Source organism: Pempheris klunzingeri, chromosome 12 (assembly GCF_042242105.1).
Source record: "Pempheris klunzingeri isolate RE-2024b chromosome 12, fPemKlu1.hap1, whole genome shotgun sequence".
In the NCBI taxonomy this organism is placed as follows: domain Eukaryota; kingdom Metazoa; phylum Chordata; class Actinopteri; order Acropomatiformes; family Pempheridae; genus Pempheris; species Pempheris klunzingeri.
The window spans coordinates 3,068,306-3,085,208 of NC_092023.1; the positions used below are offsets into that span (position 1 = coordinate 3,068,306).

The 16,903-nt window shown below is 40.6% G+C and overlaps 1 protein-coding gene across 1 annotated transcript in view; it reads left to right on the top strand.

The window, feature by feature from the left end:
- The window catches only part of eys (eyes shut homolog), a 161,923-nt gene that overhangs the window by 130,129 nt on the left and 14,891 nt on the right, over window positions 1-16,903 (top strand). The window contains exons 42-43 of the mRNA XM_070841569.1: window positions 8,148-8,256; window positions 12,789-13,012. Coding sequence (XP_070697670.1) covers window positions 8,148-8,256; window positions 12,789-13,012 — 333 coding nt within the window. The remainder of the gene's footprint in view (window positions 1-8,147; window positions 8,257-12,788; window positions 13,013-16,903) is intronic.

A 16,903-nucleotide genomic window follows, 5' to 3' on the forward strand; every position in this document is an offset into this window, starting at 1 on the left:
GCTGAAAGCCAGCTGTCTCCCTCAGAAAACACACATTCAAATCTCCTGAAACTAATGTCAATAAATCATCGTCTGAAACAATGAGATGCAAATTACAGATTGTATTCAGTTTTACGTATTTAAGTTTTAATAGCAGAACTTCACCCTCTTGAACCTCATCATGTAGGACTAAATAGGCTTGCGTCTGCCTTCGGTGTCGGCACGAGCGCTGAAAACAAACTTCACAAAATAGCTGTTACCATCTGTGGCGTATTGCAGGTCCCTGACAGATATTTAACAGAGAAATTTAGGATCATTAACCTTTGATATTCAGTCTGCTGAGAAAATTGGCCATTTTGGCAAATGGTAATGTAGCATTTGTGCCCGAGTCCCTCTAATCTTGACTACATACAGTAGACAAACTCATTCTAAATGGCCCAATAATGTTTCCTGTACTTAGTCCTAATATAGTTTGCACTACACATAGTACAATACTTCTTTACTTACAGAAAAAGATCTTGCATATATTATGAGTCCTTGTGGAGCAATGACCCATCACAGGTCAGTGAAGTTAAATGTCTAAAGTAAAATACAAACCTCAGCACAGCATTCAAATGACTTTAAATTGCATGTAGCAGTGGAATTATATACATGATATGCTGCATGGTTTTAAAATGGCTTGTTCAGATTAAAGGCAAAAATACAAATACAAAAATGCGGCACAACCTCCAACAGCGCACTAAAAGATATTACCCAGTGAGCAAATGCTCTTGTGTTGAGTCGGGGGAACACGGCGTACAGAGTATGAACTTCATAGCTGTAACTCAGCTGGAGTCAGATGGTAGTAGCGTTGTAATAGCAATTACTTCTGCCAACTTCCCACTCTTGTCACTAGATTTAGCTTTTTTTTTTTTTTTTAAAGACACACCCCCGGTGCAATCATTTCTTAAACGCCACAAGCAGCAAAATGTAGCTTCTGTTTTGGGGAGAACAGTTTAGTCCTCAGCATTTGGCAGCAGAGTGGTACCAAATGCTGAACCTGATCCACGTGCATTTGCACTACTTGCTTGTCTCATCCAAATAGGTTTAATCACAATGCTTTCCCATGCACAGCTGATCTTCTGTCTCCGTACTGCACACACAGGCTTACAGCTCAGGCACTGTGAGGCAGAGAGAGCCAGTGGGAGAAATGAGAGAGGGCCTGCGGCTCAGCTCTGCCTCTATTTATTCTTGATCGGGTCAGCAGTTTAATTCATATGCAAATGAACACATGACATCATCTAGTCATGTTTGAGCAGTGAATACCTACTTTCGCTGGATGATAGCTGGCAACGCTGCAGCTACTTCAAGTTGCTGTCAGCATCTACGCGTGCGGGGCAGTTGTTGTATTTAACTGTAACACAGGCTCATCTCCCTCCTTTCTCTGTGTTGTCCCACTTCCACCACTCACACACTCACACACACACGCTCTTACTTTCAACCTACCAATTTTATTGTCATCTCAAGTACTGTTGTGATGACACACAGAACATCAGAAAAAGAAAACGTTTGCCTTTTGCTTTCATACAAATACAGTTACACTACTACTTCTTCATGTAATAGCTGGCTGCCTTTTGCACTGATGCGGCAGAGTTGACACGAAGAAGTGAAATGACACCTCTGTAAAGCATCCAGCACCATACTGTGAAGAAATAGCACTACACTTTCTTGATGTTTATCCATGCTGGGCTTTTATGCAGGGTAGTTTTGATAATGACATAATCGCTGCCACAAGAAGTTACAATGATGAGCACAAAACAACACATTAAACAATGTGGAGGGTTTATTTAAATGGCATTAAAAGCCCTCTAGTGGGTGCTTTTACGCAGCTGTTGCTGCAGCTCAAATGTTTTAGCTCTGCATTGTTCCCACTTCAGTATCACCACAATTGTTCATACTAGAGTAGGATGGCTGTAATGTGTGTCAGGAAATAGAAATATATACTGTATAGTCCAAAACTCACAATTAAATGCTTTTCTTGACCGAGCCCCATCTGCAGTTCTCTCAGAGCACCACAGGATTACTATATTACTCCATGTTGCTAATCATCCCCCAACAAAGGCATGAAAGGCATGGTGAATATTTAGTCAAGAGTTTAGCAGCCTGTTCTGACATTAAACAAGAGTGGATATATCACATTTTCCTGTTGTGGAGCTAGATTGCACCAAAATGATCAGAACAATCCAAACAGGCTGCCTGGGTTAGCCCTTCCTTGGAAATGAGCAGAGAGGATCGTGCATTTGATTTATTTTCACTTTATATTCTGTGTAAAACTGCAGCCTGTGTAGAACAGCGGGTTTGGTTTGAGGAAAGTAGGATATTATAGCTTCTGTTCACTCAAAGGTAATGCAGATTCCCTGAATGTAATGGTGTTACGGCGCATTGTGTTTTCTAGTGAAAGAATGCATAATGGACAGGCAGATTGATAGTAGACGTGAAACACTCAAAATATTACCATAACATAGCAACTTAAAAGTATGTGGAGCACTAAAATGTCGGCTGTGAAGTTGGCAAGACAGAAGGCCACTGCTGGAATGCCCTCTGCTGCAATATAATTTCACAGACCGCAGTGTGCAGGGGTAAGCTGTGTCATTTTTCATTTGGGAGGATATGTTTGTTGTTGGTTTGTGTGTTTTGTTTTGATGTCTGGAAGTTTTCCTTTGGGGATGCTTGGGGTAATACTTCTATGTTTAAAGTTTGAGAGTGGCAGACTCCAAATGCTCCCCTGGTCATTTTTCGGTAGCTGTGCACATTATTGGTTGGATCCCGTTGCGCTTAACATTCACTGTTGGAGTCATTTTCATTCACGCACAGTCAAAGATCAATGAGGATAACACACAGCATTCTGCAGCATCACATTTCTTTCCTTGTCACAGGTGAACTCAGAGTCCCTGGCAGATATGATTATTCAAATTTATGCCACTTTTGTGGGTACTTTTTTTTTTCTCTCCAGTCAAAGGAATGGGAGTGCTGTCTCAAGCATGGTTCTGACTTACTGGGAATATTCTTTCTTATCACAGATGATTTTGTGTCTAGCAACTCATGGGATCTGATGTTCATGTTGATGTCTTTATAGACAGTCGTAGCATTTCTGCTTAAAAAGCTACATATTTAATTTCAGTGAGTCCTGTGCATGAATGCCTGTCCATTACATCTGCAGTTTTTTTTTTTTATTGCATGCCGTTGAAATGCCAATGTGACGCTTGATCACGGAAAGAAAAACACCCAAAATATCTATCCAGGGATTAGATGCTGTTGCACCTACTTGTCTAATTTACATTGATTTTGATTCAAAATGCTCTCACGCCAACCAAAAACCACCTCCATCACCCCTTTTTTATTCTTTTAGGAGACAGTAAGGACCTATTTTTTCCAGTATACACACACCAGGAGCAATATGGGTTCCGTGTCTTGCTCAAGGACACTTTAACATGTGGACAGGATGAGCCAGGGATCAATCCAGCAAACCTTTGACTAATGGATGATTGATGAAGCAGAAGCTCAGATGTCCTGACTTTTTTCCCTTGAAGGTCACGCTCCAAAAACACTGGATCCTACAAACATAATGCAACTCAATAGTGACTTTTGTTCGACCCTCACTGCCTGGTAAATGCTCTAAACTCAACCCCACCCTAGTTTGTAACACTGGCTTTCTTTTGAGGATTTGAAGTCTGAAGTGCAATCCAAGATAACCCTGCTTACATCATCGTAAAAAGCTCCTCCAGAGCCACAGGAGACACTGTACAAATATTTTTGCAGGCTGAGTATTTCTCCTTATAACCACTAAGCTGGTCCTCATGTGTAAAACTGAGTTCCTTCTTAAGCCACGCCGCATCTTTTTGTATCTTTGTGAATTATCTTATTATGCACAACAACTGTAGGCTTAAGTTAAGATCCAGAGATCCAAAATTCCAATCAAAGCATCACAGATTTTCCATCTGTCCCACCTTCAACAGAATCTGTCTCCTTAAATGTTTGTAACCGATGTTTTCCCATTGATTTGGGTATAAATTTGAGTCACCCAGCTCTCAATTCTCAAATGTCCTGAAGCAGCGTGTTCTTTCTTTAAAAGCTTAAGTCCACACACACGACGCAGCACAGCACATGTGAAATATTGAAAACCACTGTGTTTTGAGTAATGTGTTAATAAATAAGTCATTTGTAGCTGTCACTGTTACTTTTCACTCGAATATGATGAAACACATTAATTCTTAAATTTCAGTGATCAGTTATTGAACTAGCAGCGCTGGCACTCGCATGGCAGACGGATTTCTAACAGTTATGTAATGGTTCCTTTAAAACTTAGATTTAATAGTTTGTTCTCTGACCATTGAATATTGTTTTGATGTAAAAATGCACATGTGGGTGTGGGTGCCTAGCAACAGCTGCTGTAAGAGGAAGAAAACAGACGAGTGCTGTGACAAGAATCGCAGAAAAGAATTTCAAAATAATGGCACATTTCACAATGTCTCTGGGTCCCAAGAGCACAAGACACTGAAAGAAAGCACTCTGACTTCAAGCCCTGTCCTTGTTAGAAACCCTGCTGATGAAGAGCTAAGAGGGCTGTTTAGTGTCCATCTATCTACTGTGAGTGTGTGCAGAAGGTTATAGGTAACTCAAAAGTAAAATAATCACTGCTCTAATTAATGTTTATCCCAGCAATTGGTAAAGTAATCCCTTAGCAATTTGGAAAAGTAATTAGTAAACAGGCATTGATTACGTTTTCCAAACTACACTAACTGTGGACAGAACCCAGCACTTTCCCTCTGGATCTTAATCACTGGAAGAGTAATGGGGAAACAATGTTCATCCTGGAGAAGTGCCATGCCATATGGTGCCACTGGGTAAAAAGTGTGGTCTTAAATTTAAGCATTTTGTTTTTAACTCTACATCCTCTTGACACAATACCAAATCTGAGGTAGCGCATGTTTAGCATTCGGCGCTGTATTGACATGTAGCCCCATAGAAGATTAACTGAAGAAGCTACCAGAAGCCCTGCCTGCTCACTGGGAATTTCTTTTGTGAAGCCCCACAATGCCGAGAGGCTGGCTGCGTGCTGTCTAATTGTATTGCTGGAGATATAATGATAGAACACAGACTACCCAAATTAATTGAGGCTTGCCAGTCACAGCACAAATTATGCAGCAAATGCTGCAGTGCTGCGTGTGAGAAAGTCACTGCACCAGAGCCAGAGCAGGCATTACAGTCAATGTAGGTGTAGATTATGGTCTGATACAGGGTTTGCTGGACTAAAGGAGAACCCAACAAACAGATCCCTCCTAACTTACTGTGCGGGAGCTGCTGTGGTGTAATATGACATCTGATCACTCCTGATTAATGAGCATATGGGGCTTTATTTTCTGTCTTTTCAATTACATTTAATGATTCTATCTGACTCTACAGCCTGTTGTGCTAAAAAGATTATCAAAGTAACAGGTGGTGCTCATCTTCCTTATATATGTTATCTGTGTGACCTACATCTGCTCTCAGGTATGAAACCCTTCTGAGCATCGTCTCTAGCTGCAGAACTAATAGCCTCTTGACTCTAAATCATCAAATGACTTAAGAATTATAAATTCAACCGCTAACGTTTCCTACGTTATCATTTGTTTTTTGTAAAAAAATAGAATATGTTTACAATAATAAGCCGTTTTTTAAAGAAGTGCATGTGCTTATCGGCCAGTGGAAACTGTTGCAAGGGCACCAGCGCTGTGCATGATGTTTTACTGCCATCTGTTGCCAATACTCTCAGATGTTTTATGCAATAGTAATATTTTAATGATGATCCTCTCTCATTATTAATTTTCTGCAAGGGACTGTGAAGGAGGCACGTTCAAATAGGACTGTAAAGACAAACATCCACCATCAGGTTTAACAAATACCTTTGTGTAAAGGTGCTGTGCTGAAAATATTTGCAGGGTCCCTTAACATTGCAGGTAATATTTCAGTGGTGATCCTCGGGAAAGTTAGAGTTATGCAGTTGCACTGAATTAGTCGCACAAGACACGATCTAAATGAGGATGTTAGAGATGACAAATCACTTATGATTAGCGCATTAGCCAGATGAAGAAATGCATAAATGATGATCGAGTAAGGAAAAATGATCACAGCCATATTGTGGTTTTGTGTGTTTGGAGAAAATGAAATATTCATACGTGTTTGTTTGTTTACTTCAAGTTGGGAATTTGCTCTTGCTGGTCCTGTGAGACTCGGCACTGAATAGTGCTGAGGGAGCCCAATAAGAAATTACATAGTGCTTTATTCCTGCATTAGACAAACCACGGCCCCTTTGTCTTCTGATTCACTCATATGTTTGTTTGTGTAATATAATCCATTGTGGTTTTGTTTTTCTTTGTCTGCGTGTGGTGGTGGTGATGATGATGTGGGGCTGTGGGGCATATATCTCGCTATCTAGCTACGAGACCAAGTAAAGTAGTCATACTGTAGTCATCTTTATAAATAGTCGGCTTTGCCTTAGAGCAAGACCAATGTAAATTAGCCTGGTGGAGCATTCAATGTGCTCACGAGAGCTCATCAAGTAACATCATCCTGTTTGCTTAGTGAGCATGCTCTCCATGTCTCACAGGGACAGGCTCTGCAGCATTAGCAGGCCAAATAAAAAGCTACTGTAGTAAGCACCAAAGTATGTCTCAAATACCTGCTGCAAGAGGGGATTTGGCAACAATATTGTGATGTTTCATACCTCAACAACAGCCCATGGATATCAATATTGGATCATTTCAGTCTTTTTATTAGGATCTTGTTATATTCTTGTGAAAATAAACAGTGGGGCAATGTAGCTGTTTACTGAAATCACTCACTGAAATTGGGAGGATGACCTCAGAAACACCCCACGGATGGTGATGGATGTCTTCTCTGGACATTAAGTTGTATCTCAAGATTGCAGTCTTAAATGTATCTGAATTTATCAGTGTGTGTGTGTGTGTGTGTCTACAAAACAGCTCTCGTGATTTACATACCTGTAATCAGTCGTACCTGAAGTTGTATGTGTGTGATTGCCTCGGGGAGGCGTTGTGGAAGGCTGTTTCAAATTAGCTGGAGGGCGATTGCCCTGATTATTTCCATCTGGACATTAAAGCAGACGTTTGAGCAGACGTTTTTCCACATCAACAGTAGTATGAATTCTCACAAAGAAACGGATGAATTATTTTTAGCAAAATCAGATAAAATGGGCAAACAGTGAATACGCCTATGTAAGAAAAGATCATGTAGATTATTCCCTAGCAGAAGCGTGTTTATGTGCATGGTGTGTACAACCCTTTGCATAATGTACAGCCCTGTGAAAGCGCTGCTATTGTATATTGCCGGTATGAGGCCAATGATGAATTGGAGAGAGGGAATCACTTGACTTTGCCAAAGCTGGAATATGACACAAGTAGACCAGCTACTTAACATTATGGCTGCAACATTAATGACTAGTACAATTGTATATTTCCCCAGAGAGACACAGAGGGTCAAATGATAAAATTGTCTTCCTACTCATTAGGTTTATAATGTATATCTAGTTTGTGCCCTCATTTTATCATTAATTAATCCTGAATGACATAATGAGCACTTACATGCGTGATAATGTTTTTGCAGGCTGATTTGTTTCCATGTTATCGGTGCCACCATCATTCTTATTGCTTGTATTGTTTGTGTGTATGTTTTATTTGAAATGCTAATGGAAATCTTGTACCAGAGCTTGATCCTCTAAATTCAACTGGCCCTAACTGGTTATTATCCGTGCGTGTACTTACAGACATTATTATGTGAATTTCATATCTGCTGAGCAACATGAAGAAAATCACCACAGCACTGAGCGGAAAATCTATTTCTGGACTTGTTATTTAAATCCAGCTGTGGAAGTCGTTCTCTAGTCGTGTTGTCCCTCCCGTGTTTCGGAGGTAGCGAAGGATACAAACACCCAATTTATCAGTAAACAGTGTTTAATGTGCTGTACATGTAGCCATAGACCGCCAGTTTCTAGTCAAGTCTCCCTGCTCACATTAGCGGCTCCACCTCTGTGACCGCCCTGTCCGTCCCTCCCTCCATCAGAATGGTTTTCATGCTTTGCCGGAGTATCAGATATTGCACCCTTTCTAACTGACCCTGGTCTCTCTCAACAGATACAATCTGCCTGTTGGCAAGCAAGGAGGGTCGTGTGTGATTGAAATAGCTGCAGATAATGGCACGGCTCAGCGTCTCGAGGAGTTCGTCTCACACCCAGTGCCAAAGGTAACCTGACCTTCCCGCAGTAAAATCAACCCTTTGTACAACCATTTACTTCAATTAGCATTTCAAACCCGTAATCATGTCTTTGGCATCTCCTTCCTCTTCTAGTGTAGTTTACCTGAGATAAAGCTCAAATGTTAATTTATTTGGCTTCAGCATCAATGAACAAACAATCAAAGGGAATACATCAGATATCACATATTTGCATACAGTGTATGTTTTCACAGAGATCCGTTATAAGAAGTGAGAACCAGTTATAAACTGCTCCGTTCATGAATGCCAAGGAAGTTTAGAACAATTTGCAGACCAATCATAGTTGGATGTGTGCTTGTCCATTTGAAACCCTTTTCACCTATTTAGTGAATTATTGTCTAACTTTTTAATACATTTTGTTCTTTTTAGCATCAGTCAACTGGGCATTTAGACCAAAAACAGTCTTGTGCCACGTGCAGCCTTGGTGGGGGTGCTGCCTCACAGAAACAACATGAAAATAATGCAGGAATTCCAGTTTGTAATAGATCTGTGAGTTTGAAGGCTTATCAGATGCCAAAACTCCACAAAGCAGTTTATAAGATTGTGAGTGAGGATTTAACGGCTCTGGGAAGTTATGGTGTCCACAATCATTTTATCTTTCATCATGACGACCATGAGGTAATACGGCAAAGTTATACACCAGAAATGTGCACTGGTACATTTTTGATTGGCTGCTGCAGCCCCGTGCCGGATGGTGCATTCATCCCCAGCCCTGTGGAACCGTTCCGGGGGCCTCTGCTTTGGCTCCCACACTGTGACAAGAGATTGAATGAAACAAATAAATGATGAGCCGACTTTTTTTTTTTTTTGTCTCAACGCTCATTATTTAGCAGCATTCAGCTTACGTTTTGATAGCAGCAAGTATCTCGGTCTTTGATTACACTGTTTCTTATTCAAACCCTAATTTGCCCGTTTTAGACTGCTTGTGTTTAGACGGCGCTCAGAGTTTGGCTTTTGTTCAGGGATAAAACGAGGTTTTACAGAACAACATTTGAGTTTTCACAGTAAGATACAGAACAAGATTGTTTTGGTTTTGGCACGGATACTCAGACATATCAGCACTGGTATCAAAGAATTTCCGATGATTCTGTAAATGGTATTAGTTGATTAGTTTGTATGGGATCAAAGCTCGTAGCTGCTGCCTGTACATATACAGCTAAATCGTGAGTTTTCCATTTGTTTTTTGCCTTAAAACACTGAGAACTCATGACAGCAACATCATTAATAGATCAACCATATGCTGAATATGTCGAGGCCAGCCCTGCACGCTATTTTAAAGCAGCAGCAGTTGCTTTATGATGGAAGAACAGGAGCTCCAATTAACAACATGCTGTAACAGCAACCTGTTACATTATTTGCCAAGATGATCACACTTGGCAAATAATATCCTTAACGGCGAGCGTGTAAGTCGCTCTAAGCCAGTTCTCACGTGTTAATCACAGACTGGTCTCCTCACTCTGGATCATTAATTTGATTAACAACACCTGTATTTGTTATTAAAGGAGTTTAGTTTTGTTTTTCACTTTCAAAGATGCAGAGGGGGGTTCAACCTTCCCACAGGCTCCCCGTGTCCCCCCCCCTCCGTTCTCAGTGTGATTTATGGTCGTCTAATTTGAGATTCCAAGATGCTTCTTTTCTTCATTTTCTCTCTTTTTTGTTAAAAACACATTCATTACACGTGATTCTTTGCTGTGATTAAACTGCATGTTGCTCGTTAACCTTTGCCAACTTGTACAGAAGACTAATGTATTATCATAATTTAAGGATATGGTGAATGACTGGGTTTTGATTTATGCTCCACACTAAATAAAACAAGATTACATTTCTGTACATTGCAGCCTGTTGTGCAGGATCTAAGGACAGATGGTGTCTGGTGTGCAAACTTGTGATTTTAGGTTATATGGATGAAACCGATGTGATTTGGCAAAACCAACACCATACGTGACCTGGCTCCAGACCCTGGAGAGATCATGAAGTTAGTTATTTCTAGCCGAGTTGAGCAGATGTCCATGCAGCACAACCTGCAACTATTAGCGAAATAGGTTTGTATTTGACAAATTCGAAGCAAAAGAGTTGACGGACTGCAAAGTTGGGAACACAAGTCAAAGCCGGAATTACCTTTGGCAGTTTAGACTAAAGGTAAACACACAGCAGGAGGAGGAAAGTTTTAATGTGAAACTATTTCTAAATTGTGTTTTAAACCTCACTGAGGGTTCAAGACCTGGAGAATTCTGAACATATTGATTATCTTGATTCAAAAGTCCCACTGCTACATTTTTAACAAGGGTCGTGGTCATGAAGCAAGTTGTTAACGTGATTTACTGCACAACAGTTTTTGCCTGGAGACACTTAAGTTTTTTGGTGTGGCTAAATTACTTCTCCAAACTGGCACACATAAAAAAAACACTATCTAGAAATATGATAATGAAATTGAGGCCACATTGACTAGAGCTGCCTTCTTATAGAGCCCAGAAATCAGCCTACGGTACTTGTGAGCTGAGTCCACTTACAAAGTCATGAATATTACATTAGTGGGTCTTTCAAAAGGACTCTTCTCATAAACATGGTAAACACACTTGACGGCACCATAAAGTCATTCCATATCAGCCCGTCGTCATCATGCCGCTCCAGTGGCTCATAGCTGGTGGTGTCACATAAAATGCAGTCAAGATCACTGTAAAAGTATCCAGCCACAGCTGCTTATTTTATTTGAATCTTTAGCTTTGTTAAAGGAAGTTTTAGGGCTCTTAAGTTGGCAGTTACATTACGTAGATGCTCCTGTGAACCTCGTCATCCGTGTCTCTTTATAGGCTGTCAAATACGCAGCAGTTATTTCATTTAAAGCTCGCATTAAGCCAACTTCCCATATGATTGTGTGGTCTAACACCTCACCGTCCCTGCACTGAACACCTCCACTGCAGCTGTCCAACACCCTTCCTCAGGCGCCAGCGAGGAGTCATTATGAATGTTACATCTGAAGGAAGTCCAAGCCATTTAAATTCTGATCTGACTGCGAGGATTTCGTAATAATTGATGTGAAATTAAAAATGTTCAAGATTCAGTGTCATTTGATATGTTCACAATGTCAGTGCTGTGTTTTAAATGTAGGATTTTTATCCTCTGTTGTATCCCACACATAGTTGGATATCATTAGCATAACTTTAAATGGTGTATAGATCTGAGCCCTGCGGACCCTCATAAGTAAGATGAATTATTTCTGAAATGCAGCCTCCCACAATAACATAACTTCATCCTTTTAGATGCACAATATGAGAGGCCTAGATTGTTCAAATAAGTAAATTAATGATCCTCTGTATGGAAACCAGCACTCCTACGTGCCATGAGGTGTCATAAAAGACAAGCATACATGTTAACAAGCTTGAACGAGGATAGTGAGCGCGGTCAGTAACACCAGTTCTTGGTAACTGTCAGAAAATCTTTCTTCTTTTATTGTTTTGTTATTTCTGCTTGTGGATGAAACACGTCTGACATTCCAGCATAATGTTCAAATGCAAAACAAAAAAAAAAACAGCTTTAAATCTTAAATCTTGAAGTGCAACATAAAAACCTGAGAGGTGTTTTGATTGTGTGCAAATCCCCACACTGGTGCAACGTGTTTTTTACGTCAGCCAGCAATGATCGGTTTGCCAGAGCTGAACAGCAGGAAACACCAACTCGGACTGCGGTGGAGCCTGTGACGGAAAAACCTAAGAAGCATCTAAGAAAAGCTGCTTGATGCTCCAGATAAGAAGACTTCTAGTTAAGAAAAGAAAGCCTTCTGCTCTCCTAGGGGTGGAGATGTAGGCATGAGCGTCAACACTGTTTGTGAAACTGCTCTCACTGCCAGTTCCACATTGTAGGTTTAAACAGAAAACAGCTTTGACTCCAGAGAGTTTTATTTCTAAAAACCCCACTGTCACCGTGTTACATAATTTGAAAGAATGTGAACTGAAGCTACGATAAATGTTGATTTGTCTCTCATAAATTAATTATCATCCGTGGTGTGAGTATGAAAATGTTATGTAAACCTTGTAAATAGAAAGTAGTGTTCAATATTCATTTAAACAACCGGAGGTCACCACTGCGACTTGAATATATGTAATTCAGTGCTAATATTAGACGTTTCTTTATGCAGCTCCACTAAGGTAGCCGACACAATTATGCCTTAACTTGTTAAATTGACCGTTATGGTATGATAAGTTGCAAGTTCACAGAATTTATCTACATTAATTCTACCCAATTACCTTGTGCATCAAAGAAAGCTCGTAGCATTTTTTAGATATTGTACCTCTCATTTTATCAGGATGTTTATTATCATGTGAGGACAGAGGGATTGAGTAGCATCCTGTTAATGTAATAATCATGTTAATGTATTCACGCTGATATTGAGAGCATGCTTTTAGCTGCAAAAGCTCGTACTCGAAGGGAGACACATACGCTATGATTTAGTGAGATTTACCAAACGATAACACCGATCACTGGCTTTCCGACATTTTTTCCAGGGAATCTTTGGACCCATATTTCTCGGGGATGTTTCGTCCCACTGGGAGATGCATGACGGGACTGCAAAGGCAGCGAGGAGATTCATTGGATGCATCAGGGAACTTCAGGTCAACTCGAAGGAGATTTACCTGGTGGGTGAGGCGGTGCGAGGGAGAAACATCAAGAACTGTGACCCGCCTGTCTGCCAACACCTTCCCTGTCGCAACGGAGGAACTTGTGTCAGGTACCAGGTCACCTTTTAAACTAATGAATGATTACTGAACTACCTTTGACCTTGAAAACCATTAAGAATATAGAATATTTCTCTCATATATTCTCCCTCTGTAGTCAGGATACATAATATGCAAGAAATTAGCTCAGCAGTTGAGCTGAACTGCAGCAGTGTCAACGACATGCGTGTGTCGAACTAAAGAGAAGAGTGTTTACTGGATATGCAAATGCTATAAACAACAAAAGTCATGAAAAAATGTGGCACGCGTGACGGAGCCATTTCATCTTCGTCTTAGACCTGCTGTTTCCTCGTGCCCATGTGACTCGGTATGAAACGGGACTGTCTGTGTGTTTCCATTGTTGGAATATATATTCCAGTTTAAATTGTTTTCCCAATCTCTACGAACATGAATGGAGCCGTGGCTGAGCAGTGGGAGCTTTGAGCACACAGGAACCCAGTGAGCCAGCTAGTGAAATGACAGTTTTGGCAACAGCTCCTGCTCCCAGCACCAACCGTTTCTTAATGCAGAGTTGTCAAGCTTATCTTATTTGCGTTGGACTGATTTCATTTTACTCCAGGCTAACTGCGCTCAGTGAAATATTGGACTGAGACTCGATATCAGCAGAGAATCCACATAAATTGATTATTAATTTGATGACAAATTTCATTGGGACATCCCAAATGGTCTGAATCTGAAGTGAGTACAATTTCTAGAGTTCTTCTTTTTTTAGTGGTAAAGTTTGGAACATGCACGTCAGTAACAGTTTCATGATACTGTGTTTCTAAAATCATTATAATTTATCACTCAACAAACTCTTTACAAAGTGTTTTTCAATGCTGTAACACTGCACTAATGAAATGTAAGCTGCCAGCCTCACTGTGAGGGGTCCGCTCAATAAGAGAGGGCAGTTAGTTGGTGACCAACTTCTTGTTCACCTCCTGCTGATGACTTCTCTTCTGGTTTTTGCCACCCCAACCAAAAAGATGCTGACAACAATCGTTTGGCCTCAAGTGGCCAAAATAATCAGTTGTTGTTCATTAAAACCATTTTAGACAGTATGATGACATGTTGTAGTTTTGTACTATTGTTGTTAACATCACACAGGAGTAGGAGGCAGCTGTACATTAACACAGTCATGTAGTCGTGTCCTGTTCCTTCTCACTTCTTCCTATGAATCTACAGTATGTTGATGGGACAGTAAAAGTAATCTCTTGGCCACGCTTGGTCTCTCATGCCAGGCCAGAATATGTGACGTGCTTCATCTTCATCCACCTCAGCTCATCAGACTGCCATCATACCGCCATCTTACCACACTTAATAGCAATTTTGCCTGTCTTTTTAAGTATACATTAGCCACTTATGGTGCTCTTTCACCTTAGGTAATCCAGAAAATAGCTGCTCCAAATGTCTTCTTCATTGGATTACGACACTACAAATTAACAGTTGCTTTTATTAAACAGGAAATGAAAAGGGGCACCATTATTATTGGAATATGAATGGCTCTAAGAATACCAATTAAGAGCCGGTGGCATTGTGGTCACATTGGCTTGTCATGTGCAAAAGAGTGAGACTTGCAATTATCTGTGTGATGAATACGCGTTAATGCAGTATGCTCTTGAACCGCACAGCGTGCAGAGGTCACCGGGAGTTCACCGAGTTCTCCTCAGTCTGTTATTTGCCTTGAATTGCACTGCCACCGCGTAATGTGAAGAAAAGCGATTGTGATTGTGGGTTCAGTTAAGGTGATTTTTTGGCGCTGTCCCCTTTTCATGTGCTTTTCTGTTCTCTTAGGCATGTAGAAATATCATTGTTAAACCTGAGTGGATAATGGCTTGTGGTTGCTGGGTGATACATATATATTAGCTATTAAAGTGACACCAATGTGAAAAGCCAGGCAATCAGCACCTAAGAACTATGGACTTTATCCCCCATTGCCAAACTGTGTTATTTATAAACCTCAGCTGCCGTTTACAGAGACCATGTCATTAGACTGACTAACACAGCAGATGGAAATGTTAAAATAGAAATAGTTACTAAGAGACACAGTCATTCTCATGCTGTAATTACTTTGCACTTGCTCTGAAACAAACAAGAACACTAGACATAAGAAAAGAACGTATCATTAAAGAGAAACAATGCAAACAGCTAGTTATGAATGAAACGGGGAATCATCTCCTTAAAAAGATATAAAGTCCATCATGTGTAATCCACGTGCTGATGTACAGACGGTCTTGTTATCAGCAGTGTGAAGAAGCCTGCACCTACATGCCCCGTGCTGCGCTGCTGATGGCGTCCCTTTGACCAAAATTCACCATCCTTCCAGCTCTGCTTTTGCTTTCTACCAACTCCCGAGAAAAACGTGTTGCTCTTTAGCTTCTAGATGCTTCACCACGTTCACCAGCTGCCTCCTGACTTCATCTGCCCGCTGAGCCAATGCGAGGAGCAGAAACGGTGACATTTGTTGGCGACGAAAAAGCAAAACAAGTAGCTGAAAGACGCTAAAACGGTCGGGGGAACTCCAGAGTGGGGTGGTTGTTCTCTGGAAACTTTCACAGACACATAATCTTGATTCAATATAAAAATATAGATTGTAGCTGCTTTAAAGTTTGACCCCTTGTGACACACACACACACACACAGAGCAGGCTTTCTATAGCCAGAGTTACTTCTTGCTAATTGGCTGCAGTAGAGAAAGTGCCTTGCTGTGATGGTCCGGCTTCGGTGGCACACAAACCTCCACTTAACTGTGAATTCTCCCGATGCTTCATTTCACTGCCTGCAAGCGTTCCTCACAAAGAAACTGAAACCAATTTTATCTTAATCAGAGTTCCAGCTCTAGTTGTATCAAAGTCCTTACAAAATAACTCAAGGTCCAAGAAACAATTATTTTAATTTACCATGAGAAACAAACACAGCTATCATCCCGCGTGCGATTACAGTCCCTGGAGAATATTTCCAGAGAAGACTTGCTCATTACCGAGTTAACTGTATTTGCGTCTTTGAGTTTTGGAGGACGAGTGCATTCAAAACAACTGTGCTATGCTGTATTTTGGCCAAATTGGTTATTTTCGTACGTATTGACATTTTCCTGTTAAAAATGAGTTCCAGTGTAACCTTGACATACTTCAAACTGATATTAATTAATGAAATGACTTGGGAACAAGTCTCACATGACTCTAAATGAAAACAGACAAGAACAGGAAGTGCTTCTGCCTTTGTTTTTTTTTTTTGGACCAAACCAGACCTTGGACTCCAAATGAAGAACAATTACAAGCATTACAACACAAGGGAATAGGTCAATGAATTTCTCTTTTCCAAATATTATTCTGATGTTTTACGAAAGTTAATTTGTGTTCGAGGCTCTTCTGTACTGTAATAATGTCAGTAATGGATTGTCTGAATGATCCTCTGCATGCAGCTGCTTTAAAAGAATCAGGCTGGTGTTATTCTATAGTTTTCCATATTGCCAACAAAGTCCATGAAAAGACCAAACCAGTTCATCCGGCCGTCTCCCAGTACGTCCACACATCCCTACCCAGCCTGCAGCCCTCAGCCCAACACTGGCTCCTAGTGAGGAAATACCTTGTCACACATAAATAGTTAATAATTAATATAATATATCTATTGAAAAGTCATTTCTGTGGAACAGTTGGGGAACAGAACTAAACAGGTAATTTGTTAGGGACTATTTTCAGCTGCGTACAGATACACACTTGGTGTTGTAGTGAGTATTTACCGCAGCGGGAATATTTGGGATCACTCGAAATAAACTAGAGTTCCCGTGTTGACGGTAATGAAGGAACACATCACCCAGTGCAACATTATGACTCACTGATGTTTTTAGTGGTTTTGTCTGTGGCATAAAGGGAATTAGCAGTTTTGGAAACACAGGCGTTGCTGTGT